Below are 13867 nucleotides of genomic sequence, written 5' to 3'. Positions count from 1 at the left end.
TGGTGGTCTACAGGAGAAGAACGCAGAATGAAAATTAAGTGGACAACCAATAGTATGACACTTAGCATAAAACAGAGGGATGGAGAAAGAAACCCAGACGCCCCATGCGGTGGATCATCTTGGGTGCTATTTTTAGGTTCAGTATTTTCAGGACCAAAAATATGAGTATAACCAAAGAGATTTTCACGTACCAACCTTCTGATAATCTGAGATGCTTTTTTTTCCTGTGCTTAGGTTTTGATTTAAGTTGAAGCAATCAGTTGGGTTGATTAGAATTCAAAAAAGCCTTCCACAGACGTACTGAAGAGAAAAGCAATTGTCATGCTCAAACATCTTACACTGTGCACCTATCAGTGGTGAACTCATCGTCTGCCTGTTTTGTAAACCATCATCATTACAATTTATGAGAAATCTTCATTTGTATGTACTAAATTCCTGAAAAGCAAAGCAAATTAACATTATTTCTGAATTCCATAACAAATTCTTGTGTTTCGATTTACCTACTTAACCATATAGTCCTGAGTCCAGAATACGCACAGTGGCTAAGATTCAGCTGTACTGTACCCAAAGACAGCGGTTACTGATGACCGCTTGCAGCACAGCCACCTTCATTTGTTTTCTGTTACAGTTGTCGTGGAACTTTGGATAGTTCAGCGACTTCCAGGAACCTCTTTTAGGCATAATCAGTGAGAACTGACTTCTTCATATTAGTATATTAAAAAAAAAAACTTACATTTTTTCTTTCTACTGTTTTATTATCAGTAAAGGAGTTATCTCATGCCCCTCTGTTACTTTTCATATCAGTCAGGAATAAGTCAGTTGCCATCTTAATTATTTTTCTGTTATTCAAGAAAAAGATGATTTTTTTTAACTTTTTAGCTTTCTTTTGTTTAATAACTTTTCTTATTTTGGACTATGTCAGTGAGAAATGAGCTACTTTTTATATTTAGATTCAGATCAGTTCAGTTCAGTTTGTTCTTGTGTAGTGAGCTTCACTGAGTAGTCGTCTTTACCACACACACATGCTCAGATACATTTTAATGCCATCAGCAGTATGTCGGCTCCTATTTCTGTTTTTATAACAGTAAAAGACAGGGAAACCAGCAGCATTATAAATGTGATGTGCAGTTGCACTTGGAATGCTGATGTCTAAGAGTTCAGAGCCATGATGTTGTCATACTGAGAATGTGAGGTAGAAACCCTTTTTCCTAATAAAGTGTGCAACTTTACAAATTTGGGGAAGAAACATTCTCTCTCTTGACATACATTACTTTAGTTTAGGTTATACAATCACACACATCTCTGTTGCTGTGCAGGCCCTGATTGAACTCCTCCTTTGCTGCACCAGTTTCAAAGAATACAGGTTGAGTATCCCTGATCCAGAATGTCTGGTAGCAGAAGTATTTCGGATTTTGGAATATTTGCATAAGCATAATGAGATATCTTGGGGACATATGTGATCAAGTAGCAAAATGCAACCAAACCAGCTAACTGACTACCCACACGTATTCATATCACCGAGCCATCATTATAATGTGCAAAAAAATGACACCTCAAGTGTTCAATATAATTTACAGACTCCCTATGGTTTCCTTTTAGAGGGCATCACTGTGTATTTGCTCTGAAAAGCTTTTTTGGTTTTACGTCAGTTTATATTGCCTATGTGTTGTCACTTCTCAGGCAACTGGCTAATAGGCCAACAGTATTTCAGTCAAACTTCACTCCATCATTCCCACATTGTTGGAAGCCATTAATGGACTAACAGGTCACTACATCCAGTTTTCATATAGTGTGGGTATACTTGCATAAAACGTAACATGTTTTTGTCAGCATAAAAAGGCAAATTGCAGCAGCTCAATTTTTCTAATGAAAACAAACCAATTTACTGACTGATTATAATATGGAGACCTAGCAAGAATGAACCTGCTTTTGTTAACCGTAACATTCAAGTCATATGAAATTTAAATGATACCATGCAGCACTTTTGAATGCAGGTGTTATCAAATCGCTTCACTGGGGCAAAGCTGGAAGTTTTAGACCGCCAAGGGGAAACAGCTTCACGGGGTAGTCCCCCCTAACCCCGTCCAGCTCTAAAAGAATAAATCTGTTTTGAATCTGAATTTATATGTGTTGTGTTTCACATCCACTTTTTGGCATAAGCAGATTTTCAATGCTCAAATAAAACAGACCCTGGTGTAGAATTGTCCACTTATGTCATCATGTTGGAGATCAAAAAGTCTCAGATTTTGGAATTTTAGAATAGGGATACTCAAACTGTACTTGAATTCCTATCCAACTAATACATAACAGAATGTTAAATTAATCAAATTCATGGTTACGGGTCCTGAAGCCTAGCCCAGCTGTACTGGTTGCAAGGCAAGAATCCGTCCCTAAGTCCCACTCACAAAAGTGCAATTTGGAATCACCAGTTAGCTGTTACAGAATGCAAACGTTTTTGATGGACTGCAAGTATCTGCTAACCTCAGTGAGTGGAGCATCCATACCAAACGGCAACATTCAAGTCAATACGGAAACATTTTATTCATTATTGTTTGGAGTTGGTTATGTATGACACATTTTGTGTGTTATGAGATCTGCTTGCTGGCTTACCTGAAGGCAAGTACAAGTAACAATTTCGATGTCTTGGTGAGACGCAGTAAATAAGGTAATGTGTGTAAACATTGTTCAGCTACTGTTTACCACACCAAAACGATATGCCACTATTATGGTGCTGTCAAATTCTAGAACTCTGGTGAAAGTAAACTTCTACTAATACGTCTTATAGACTTCCTTTAGGTTGTGCTGAAATTCAGAACTGTCACGTTAGGTACAAAAGGAATAAAAGAAAGACAACAAGTCCTCATTTAAAGGATGTTCTATTATTCAAGTCAAAGTTATTTCTTCACAATCATGGCATATAGTAATCTGTCACATGCAATTGTTTTCCAAACTGAAACATGTTATATATTTAAAGTTATGTGAAAAACACTAAAATGCCATCCCAGGCTATTTTAAATATGGTTGTACCTGCTTGAAATCATGAGACCCATAGAATCCTAACCCTAAACCTAACCCTTTGAGGAGGGGTGAGTGGTGCTGGCAGGGCTGCTTTTTGCCTTTAATGTTTTGTGATTATTATATTTTCCATAACCTATGAAGTAGAGCGGTGGCATGGTGGGTGTTACTTAAGTGCTCATGTATTATGTACATGTGCCAATAAATCTGAACTGCTTATACCGTATTACATTTTTTGTCAACGCCTTAGATTTCTGAAATATCCAAGGCCACCTGCATGCTGTTAATAAATTCACAGAGCCAATCACCTCTCAGCATTACACACCATCTGTGACGAAACATGTGAGCACATGATCAGAGAGAAACAAAAGACGTAGAAAATGAAAAAGGAATATCATGTGTTAGAGCTAAGCCACCGTGAAATGCAATTAAGTGCCAGAAACCGTTTATCAAATTTTATAGTGCATGCTGAGTCGCCATTTCTGAGAATATGTTAATAATAGAACCGATGACAGTGTTTCTGAGCGAGTAAAAATAATTTATAACTTTATTTCTATTCAGCAGACATTTACTCAAGGCCATAATATGATGGAGTAGTTATTAATAATCATTGCATTACTGAGCATCGCTGATGGTGCTGTCCCATCTTAATCCGGAGTAGCAGTATACCCACAATCAGCCACCTGAAGTTGTGATCCGTGGTCCATGAATGAAATAAGTGGAATGGCGACAGTTGTTCAGATTTTTCTATGATCTTCTCCATCACAGGGAGGAGTGGTGGCTCTGAGGCTAGGGATCTGTGCTGGCAATTGGAAGGTTGCCAGTTTAAATCCTGTAAACGCCAGAAATGACTCTACTCCATTGGGCCCTTGAGCAACGCCCTTGACCTGCAATTGCTCTGTCCTAGGTATGACGTTAAGCTGCATCCAGCCCTGCAAGTAGGCCTTCCAACCTGCAGGGAGAACTTGGGGTTTGGTGGCAGAACTGGCGCTCCGGCCACCATAAAAAACTCAGTGTTACATTCCATCGGAACTAGTGTGGTGCTAAGGTGTCACCCGTTGCATGGCTGAACTCGGGTCCTAATCTGGGGTCCTGAAGTGGTTTGTAATGTGGTGGGCGCGGCAATGCGCTGTATCAGCATGTGCTCCTGACCTCTTCTCCACCACACTAAGTAAAAGACTGCATGTGATTATAAACGTGACAATTTTTCAGTGATTCTTTTCTACTTGACTACAGAACAGAGAGAGCAATTCGTACCTGACTAGAAACAGTCAATGACATCAAGGAATTTCTTTATGTGAAAGGTGTATGCTAGAGAAGAGCCAAGAGGAGATGTGCACAGCCAGTCTTGTTTTTAAAATGATCAAACCTCACAGACATGTGTGTGTGCAATCGCAAAGTGTGGATCAGTATTCAAGACAATTCTTTACTTAAAAGCCTTGGAACTTACCAAATATGTCCATTTTTTTGTCTTCACGTTTAGACTGATGCCTTTTGAGATCTGTTTTAAACTGCAAGAATAAGCTTGTTATTTTTAGAAATTAACAAAAAAACATTAAACATGATTTCACTGTACAGATTTATATATACTGTGATTGTTTAGAAAGAACTTTAAAGCATTAATCTCTATGTACTTTTTAATATGCTTTAATATACATAAAGCACCTCAAATAATGTACCATTTAAAATAGGAACAGAATTGTGCATTGTGCCAGTGTCCAGTCATGTAATGGGAGTGCAGAAAGCAGAGCGAGCGGTGTGGCTGTTCTAGCATTTGTTTTGCACTCAGCTATGGGCAGCTCTCCAACTTTGAGTTATTCATTTTGTCAGCTTTATCACCAATTAAGAACTGCTGAACTGTTTGCCACAGATAATTATGAAGTACTTATCTAAAAAATTAAAAACTAATGACACCCAAGCAGGCTTTGGTGTACCCACTTATGTTTAGATGCCATATAATTAGTTAAGTGATATCCAGTAAGTGAAGTTAAAGGAATACTAAACCCAAAAATATTTTTTATGTTACTTACCCCATCAAGTATGTAGGAATGGTAAAAAAAAATTGTAATCTCATGTTTTCATGCAGAACAAATAGGGCATATGTCTGATTCTAACACATTTTGCCACAGATAATTATTATCTGAGTCCAATGAGACCCACATTAGCCTGTTTGGCACTGGTGTAAGGCTGCACATTATTCTGACCACCATCCCACCTGTCAAACATGGCACTCTCTACATCTTCACTGGAGACTGCAAAGTACAAAGAAATCCTGCCAAAAAAAAATCTGCTAGTCTGCAGAATCATGGAAGTTGAGTGAAGATTCTTCTTCCAGCACAAGGATAACTTGCAGCACACAGCCAAATGCACACAGGAGTAGTGTAATAAGAAACACAGACTTTATTTTATATAGCGCCTTTTCAGCAGATACCATGTTTGTAAACCTTTATTTCTGTTCATATGCTGACAGGTTAAGCGACTTCCCCTTTAAAGCACAATTCCTTGGTTATGAACTCGCACTGCTTACCAACTAATCAAGAAAGTCGATGCTCTGGAGCGTCCAGTCAAAGCTCCACCATCACTATAATCGAGAAGACAGAGCAGAAGTGAAATTGCCAGCCTTAGGAATGAAACAAAAATTGGCAAAACTTAAGAGTGTCCAGATTTATAAAGCTAGTTTGGGCGTTGACACATAGAACTGCATTTGGGTTCTATATTGGAGCGCCTTAATGTGAGTTTTGCTTTAATGACGAGGAGTCTACCAGGACTATCTGCTGCTTGATTTCAGTGTTAATTTCACTTTACTGTTTAACATCGTCTGGTTGATTTGTGCTCCTCTCCAATGACTGGAGAGCACTGAGAGAGAAGCCCAAGGGCAGCTGGCAGACTATTGCAGCTTTATTTCCTTTTTGTTTTTCTAGATCTTTTGATCTGCAGGGGGCGCTGTCAGCAATAGGAGAGCAAGTGGTCCTTCAAGTGAACCAAACCCTCTGTGACCAGGGGAAAGAGGCCATGAACACACAGCAAGCCAGCCTTCTTTGTGGACAGATCAGCGACATTGCAGAAGAGAACAACCCCGTCCGGACACTCATTGGTACAGTTGAACGCGCGATTGAGATCTCTGTTTGACAAGCCCAATGTGTTATAGCGGGGTCTTCAAGTTCACTCCTAAGGCCCACCAGTGGCTGTAGATTTTTGTCCCAACCAATTTCTACATTTAATTGGATTCTTCCATTAATTAAGCAAGGTGTCAATTCCCAGTTTTTCTGTTTTCTTGTGTTACTCCAGAAATGGTTGTGGTAAATGATGATGAAATGCAGGAAGCGTTTATGTGTTTTAAGCAGGGAGGAGTTCATTCTTTTTATCTTGCTGTTAAATACTTGATAACATTCAGGTTATTTAAGCCATTGTTTGGTAACAAGTGTACAAATGTCATCAATTACCAGTATTCCGATACAATTAAGAAACCAAAATCAACAGAAAAAGTGAATTTTGACAAAAACTGACAAAATGGGAGTTTTGTTTCATCCATACATTTAAAGCTATGGAAAATAATAATAAATGTAGATTTCACACCACTGCACTTTTCTGAATGCAGAATAAGAGAAAGAACCAATCTAATTAAACAAGGAGCTCAATTAAAGATGAACAGGACTCGTGTGTTATGAAAACCTGCAGCTAGAGTAGGGCCCGGGGCTCACGTTGAAAGTCTTCTATGTACAAGTAAAGCTAGTAAAGCCAGGGCCCCCCCAGTAGGGGGTACTACAGGGTAGATTGTTCTCCTTCTGTACATATAGTAGGTCATGTATGACTGCAAGAAGGTTCTAGAGTGCTTGGTTGTGTACATCAGGGGTCCTCAAAGTCGGTCCTGGGGGCCCACTGTGGTTCAGGTTTTTGATTCAATCAGATTCATAATCAGGTAATGCCGAGCTCAATTAATTAGCTGGGATTTTTTCTTTTCTCTTACTCTACATTAAGAAAGCACAGCAGCATGATTTTTACATTTATACGACATTTAGAAGTATTTCCATTTTTGCTGTAGATTTAAATGCTTAACTCTTTTTTTGTTGATTTCATTAAATACTGCCTGGCCAAAAAAAAAGTCGCCACCAAAAAAAAAAGGTCACACACTGTAATATTTCGTTGGACCGCCTTTAGCTTTGATTACGGCACGCATTCGCTGTGGCATTGTTTCGATAAGCTTCTGCAATGTCACAAGATTTAGTTCCATCCAGTGTTGCATTAATTTTTCACCAAGATCTTGCATTGATGATGGTAGAGTCTGACCGCTACGCAAAGCCTTCTCCAGCACATCCCAAAGATTCTCAATGGGGTTAAGGTCTGGACTCTGTGGTGGCCAATCCATGTGTGAAAATGATGTCTCATGCTCCCTGAACCACTCTTTCACAATTTGAGCCCAATGAATCCTGGCATTGTCATCTTGGAATATGCCCGTGCCATCAGGGAAGAAAAAAATCCATTGATGGATCCCTTGAGTTCCCTTCGCATTATGTGTGTGGAAATGCTCTTACTTTCACTATTAAACATAGACCTGAGTTCTACTGTCGTTTTTCTTCGATTTGATTTCACCAAACGTTTAAGTGATCGCCGATCACGATCATTCAGGATTTTTTTCCGGCCACATTTCTTCCTCGAAGACGATGGGTCCCCACTATCCTTACAGTTTTTAATAATGCGTTGGACAGTTCTTAACCCGGTTTTAGTAGTTTCTGCAATCTCCTTAGATGTTTTCTCTGCTTGATGCATGCCAATGATTTGACCCTTCTCAAACAGACTAACATCTTTTCCATGACCACGAGATGTGTCTTTCGACATGGTTGTTTAAGAAATGAGAAGCAACTCATTGCACCAGTTGGGGTTAAATAACTTGCTGCCAGCTGAAAGATAATCGCCCATGCAGTAATTATCCAATAGGAGGCTCGTACCTATTTGCTTAGTTAAATCCAGGAGGTGACTTTTTTTTTGGCCAGGCAGTGTATTTTGCCCTGTCTCTGTGCAGTTTTTCCCCCTTCGTTGTATCTTAATAATGACAATTAAAAAACGAGCAGAGCAGACACCCAGGCAAACAACACTGAATAATCAAAGGCTGCAAGTACTTTAGTGTCAGACTCACTGATTAGTAAATAATGGGTTAATTAAACAATTAGAACACCTAGAAAAGTAGAATGAAAATATTGTCAAAAAATACATTATTACCATATAACTACTTGGTACATTTTAGTATAAATATATATATATATATTTTTTACCAAACTTAGTTTTCTAATTTCTATATTGTTCCCAATAACACATCACTTAATTAGCCCAGGAGTCCAATTAAAAACAGAACCTGGTTGGAACAAAAACCCGCAGCTACAGGGGGTCCCCAGGACCAACATTGAGAACCCCCGGTGTAAAACATTTATGCTCTTGAACTTTGAGGTAGCAGTCCTTGAGCACAGGGAGCGAATGACAGGGGGATTGCTAAAAACATTAGGCAGACATCATCTTTATTTTTATGTGTAAAGTAAAGCAGAGCTTGGGTAGGCAAGTGCACTTTGAACCTTCAGTTTAGACCAGGGGTCCCCAACTCCAGTCCTGGAGGGCCCCAGTGGCTTCAGATTTTCATTCTAACCCTTTTCTTAATTAGTGACCCGTTTTTGCTGCCAATTAACTTCTTTTGAATTCATTTTAATTAACTTGCTATTGAAGACTCAGACCCCTAAATTGTTTCTTTTTCCTTAATTAGCTGCCAAACAATAATGAGATAGAAAATGAGCCAAAACAACTGGTGTCCATCACACCATATCTGAAAATAAAGATAGTTGAAGGTCTCAGGAGTATTGATCTGATAGCCATGTCATCCCCTACCTACTGTATGTTGAGTGTTTTGCTCATTATTTTCACAAACACTCATCAGTAGCACTTTGAAACACAAATACACAGGAAATTTGCACTGCCTTGTGCACACAAGTACAGGAAGTCCCAGCGGTCAGTAAAGAAGTAGGGATGCAAGTGGCAACCGAAGGACAAAACGGGATGGGGTGCAGACGATGGCATGACGAAGATTCACTGTGTGTGTGCTAGACTTGGAGGGACTGGCGAGCCTTGAGAGTGTAACCGGCTCAGAGGTAGTGCCCGCCGAGGCCAGTCTTAACAGTTTGTGTCCTACCTTTCCACAGGTTCCCGGATTCAGTCTGTTCTGCACACTTTCCTCGGATCAGCTGCATACAAGGATGGCATGCCTTTTCCTGGTGGGCTCTCGCCAGTTTCCACAGAGCTGGCAGAAATTGGAAGAACGCTTGGCCAGCTCGTTCAGTACAATCGCCTTGTGTTTGGGCCGTACTATTCTGCCATTCTGAGAGAAATTCTGATCCCACAGAGTGAAGTGGACTCTGCAGAGGGGTCCCGCTAATGCCTAATGGGTGGGACAGACTAGAGAGAAGGGAGATGATGGGCAAATGTAACTTCCTCTAAGTCCTGAGCTTGGCATGTAGATAGACATTTGTAAATCGCATTATATAATCTGTAAATAGCAGGAAAAAGGAAAACTTTAAAAGTAAATTTTGTATTTGTAACAGATGTTCATGACTATTTATGGAAGTAGTTTAAAAAAAAGAAAAAAGGACAACACACTTTGTTCGGTACATATTTCCAGTGCTAATGCAGACCACCTGTATACGAATGAAAAACTGAAAAATAAAAATTCAGAAGCTGCTCTGTCATGGACATGGGAGAAGACGCACCCATAAAGCGATGCAAACCGTACATAATATGTGATTTGAGGTGCTGGCACAAGGTGTATCTACAAGAACTCGCCACATTTTAGAAAACGGGTCACACAGTGAGCGGCCATGGAGTTAAGAGTGTTACAAAGTCATGTCATTTTCTAACAAGCTTAACTCAGACCAGTGTCGTGTGTTAGGGCCTGGAGTCTACCCCAGCTAGCATAGGGGGCAAGGCAGGTCATGGCAAATGCTCACCAGGACCAGTTCACCTGCCTGGAGCACCCAGAGATAACCCATACAGAGACAGGGCAGACCTGGGCCATGAACCCTGGGCCACCGCGCCACCCGTGTTACAAAGTAAACTAAATGAGACATTCAGTTTGCAGTAAGACGGACAGAAACCAATCTGAAAAGAACAGGCAGCAAGCAATGAACACCCGGTGCGTCTTATGTGTGATCAGGACTACGTGGTGTCATTTTGTCTCAAGGGAAATTAATCCCACCCCATTTCAGATGGGCATACTACCTGGCACACAACATGCTTATGAACATTCATTTGCAGCTACTGGACGTAGATGCTTTGGAAGGCCATTTGTATCACACCCACAAAAAATCCTCCCATTTTTTTTCTTCACTTTGTGATGAAGCAGATGATGATTATGACGTACTGTAGTCTATGGTGACGGTGACATGACAATCACTTTGTGTCAGTTGTAGAAAAGGGCATCCCTTCTTAGTAATCACTGGCTAAGCATTTTACATAAATTATAGTTGAACAGCATACAAGCGAATTTCACTTACACCCATAAACTGGAATCAGCGACCAGATGTTTGATAGAAGCGGATCAAGTGGCATATCACAGCCAAAGACACCTTATAACAGGACACAGTGTCCTAATTCTTTCCTGTACACATTTGCCCTTCCAGCTAGCAGACTGTAGAAAGCCAGAGCCTTTTCTAACAGGAGTGGATGTAAAACCAGGAGCAAACACTGGTCAAGGTGCAGGACACCCCCCTGGTGACACCAATGAATCTATCAGACATCTCTGATTAGGCTCCATCTCTATTCATACTCCTCTCGTCAATACAATCTTGGGCAAAATGTATACACCGTTTTTTCAATCAATATTACGATGTTCGTTCCTTATACTTGAATCCTTTGCACTCCCCTTGTTTACTGATAAATGACTCGGTGGATGAATGCCTGCCCACTGACACATGTAAAAGCCTCTCGGCTACTACAAATTAATGCCTGAAACTTAAATTTCACATTGGAAAAGCACATATATTGCATAATATAAAACGTATATATACAGTGTGTGTGTGTGCGTATTATACACACAAACTCAGTTCTATACAGACGTTTGGACATCCCTGGCTAAACTACAAACTTTGCTGATATTGGAAGTAAAAACAGTAAACACAACAGCGAACAAATTAAAACAACTTCTTCTTTCAGCTGCTCCTGTTAGATGTTGCCACAGCGGATCATCTTCTTCCATATCTTAGTGAACAAATGAAAACAATTGCTTTTTTTGTGAAAATGTTAATGTGCAGTTACTATATCCATCCATCTATTTTCCAACCCGCTGAATCCGAACACTGGGTCACGGGGGTCTGCTGGAGCCAATCCCAGCCAACACAGGGCACAAGGCAGGAACCAATCCCAGGCAGGGTGCCAACCCACCACAGGACACACACAAACACACCCACACACACTAGGGCCAATTTAGAATCACCAATCCACCTAACCTGCATGTCTTTGGATTGTGGGAGGAAACCCACGTAGACACGGGGAGAACATGCAAACTCCACGCAGGGAGTTCCTGGGAAGCGAACCCAGGTCCCCCAACTGCGAGGCAGCAGCGCTACCTACTGTGCCACCGTGCCGCCCGCAGTTACTATATTTTACATTTATTTAATGAACTAAAAAAATCTAAAATAAAATCGTAATTGTGACATTTGCAAAAAACTTGTGCCCCCTACTTACTACATAAGTCAATATGTAGTAAAATAACAGCTTGCACAATTTTCTGTAGGGAGTCTCTGAATTCTTGTTTTGGACATTTCTCCATTTTTCTCACTTCCAGTTGTGAGTTAAGTCTCAGGCTCTCTTGTGTTCACAGCACATTTTAAAATCAACCCAAAGTTTTTCATTGATGTTTATGTCTGGGGGCTGCCATGGCCATTCCCAAACCTTCACCTTGTGTTTCTAGAGGTCCTACATAATAGATTTTGAAGTGGGTTGTGTTTTGTTGTCTTACTGTAGATGCCATTCTTTTTTACAGCTTCAGTTTTCTGACATTCTTCTTGTTTGTTGGTATTTTGTGGAATCCATTCTTCCTTGTTATACAGTACTAGCTGCTGCACAACGCTAAAGTATAAGAAATCCATCCCTATAATTAACAGTTGGCAAGGTCTCCTCTTCTTCATGTTATGAACCTTTTGTTCTTCAAACCAATCTTTTGTGGCTCATCTGTTCACAGTACTTGGTTCCAAAGTACCTCCATCTTATATAGATGTTGTTTTACAAACTTTAGGACCTGTCCACATGGGCATTCAGATCTTGGTTAAACAAATGTACTGAGTGACCTAAGCATTTAAGTTGTGTTTTGTAGTGACACTTAATTGAATTCAACATGGTGGCGCAGTGGGTAGTGCTGCTGCCTCGCAGTTGGGGTTCGCTTCCCGGGTCCTCCCTGCGTGGAGTTTGCATGTTCTCCCCGTGTCTGTGTGGGTTTCCTCCCGGCGCTCCGTTTTCCTCCCACAGTCCAAAGACATGCAGGTTAGGTGGATTGGTGATTCTAAATTGGCCCTAGTGTGTGCTTGGTGTGTGGGTCCTGCAGTGGGTTGGCACCCTGCCCGGGATTGGTTCCTGTGTTGGCTGGAATTGGCTCCAGCACACCCCCGTGACCATGTGTTCGGATTCAGCGGGTTGGAAAATGGATGGATGATGTTACATTAGCGTTCATTTGCCTCTGGTAAATGCCAACCTACACCCTAGACTGTAGTTTTGTGTGTTTACCTGTGGGGGTCAGTTATCAGGCAGTCCGGGGTGTTTTTAACTGGTGGGGTTCAAGGTTCATCCTTCATTGTATTCATGAAATATGGATCAGCTGGCTTTATTAGACCTGAACATTGACCTCCTTGTGTTAAAAACGCTCCTGAGACTCCGATAAATGCAGAGAAAACATTGCTGCTGCTGCTGATGCTACTGGGTTCACCCTCTTACTGCATAGAGTGTATGTAATCTGTGAAGAAATGCAAAAAAGAAAAGCTGGTAGAACACCATATTACACGCTGGTCAACCAATATGTGAGTCAGTGTTAGCCCTAAAGAGCGGCTACTTGTCACCTTGAAGTAATATAATAATAGTACTGGTCTGCTTATGGTTCCAAGGATTAATAAAATAACAGTGGGAGGTCAAGCTTTTAGTTACAGGGCCCCATAACTGTGGAATGGTCTGCCTGCTATTATAAGAGATGCCCCTTCAGTCTCAGCTTTTAAATCCCGGCTGAAGACTCACTACTTCAGTTTAGCATATCCTGACTAGAGCTGCATCTCTGTTGTTAGTCATTAGCACTAAAACATAAGTAACATGATAGTTAGAATTGGATACTAACCCTCACCTATTCTGTTTCTCTTCTTGGTACTCAAATGTGGCACTTGGTGCCACGGCCCACCTGCCAAGTTGTTTTGCCTGCCTAAGGTAAAGTCATCCCTGATGGAGGATCGCAGGAATCGTGAGAAAGAGGGGTCCTTTCATCGGATTGGCTGGCCCAACACTGTTTCAGCCGTGGAATGGCCAAATGGGGGAGGCAGCTTGATGGATGAGGTCTCCAGGAGTCTAAAATTATCCAAATCTTATTATGTGATATCATCTACTGTTAAATTCTGCTCCGTACTTCTAAAAAAATTTTATTTTTTATTGAGGATGTGTTCTGTTCTGTGTACTGTATTGTATTGTATTGACCCCCTTCTTTTGACACCCACTGCACGCCCAACCTACCTGGAAAGGGGTCTCTCTTTGAACTGCCTTTCCCAAGGTTTCTTCCATTTTTCCCTACTAGGTTTTTTTGGGAGTTTTTCTCTGTCTTCTAGAGAGTCAAGGCTGGGGGGCTGTC

At 40.8% G+C, this 13867-nt stretch overlaps 2 protein-coding genes across 3 annotated transcripts in view; both read left to right on the top strand.

Moving 5' to 3' along the window:
- Positions 1-9597, top strand: part of LOC114648156 (T-complex protein 11-like protein 1) — a 29621-nt gene extending 20024 nt beyond the window's left edge. For both annotated transcript variants that reach the window (XM_051924651.1, XM_051924650.1), the window contains exons 9-10: positions 5937-6109; positions 9198-9597. In XM_051924651.1, the coding sequence (XP_051780611.1) occupies positions 5937-6109; positions 9198-9430 (406 nt within the window). In that variant the 3' untranslated portion in view covers positions 9431-9597. The remainder of the gene's footprint in view (positions 1-5936; positions 6110-9197) is intronic.
- taf11 (TAF11 RNA polymerase II, TATA box binding protein (TBP)-associated factor) overlaps positions 1-13867 on the top strand; it is a 472816-nt gene that overhangs the window by 177645 nt on the left and 281304 nt on the right. The window lies entirely within an intron of this gene.

Source organism: Erpetoichthys calabaricus, chromosome 3 (assembly GCF_900747795.2).
Source record: "Erpetoichthys calabaricus chromosome 3, fErpCal1.3, whole genome shotgun sequence".
In the NCBI taxonomy this organism is placed as follows: Eukaryota; Metazoa; Chordata; class Cladistia; order Polypteriformes; family Polypteridae; genus Erpetoichthys; species Erpetoichthys calabaricus.
Note: the sequence above shows the minus strand (reverse complement) of the source record. Positions and strands in the feature narration are given on the sequence as shown.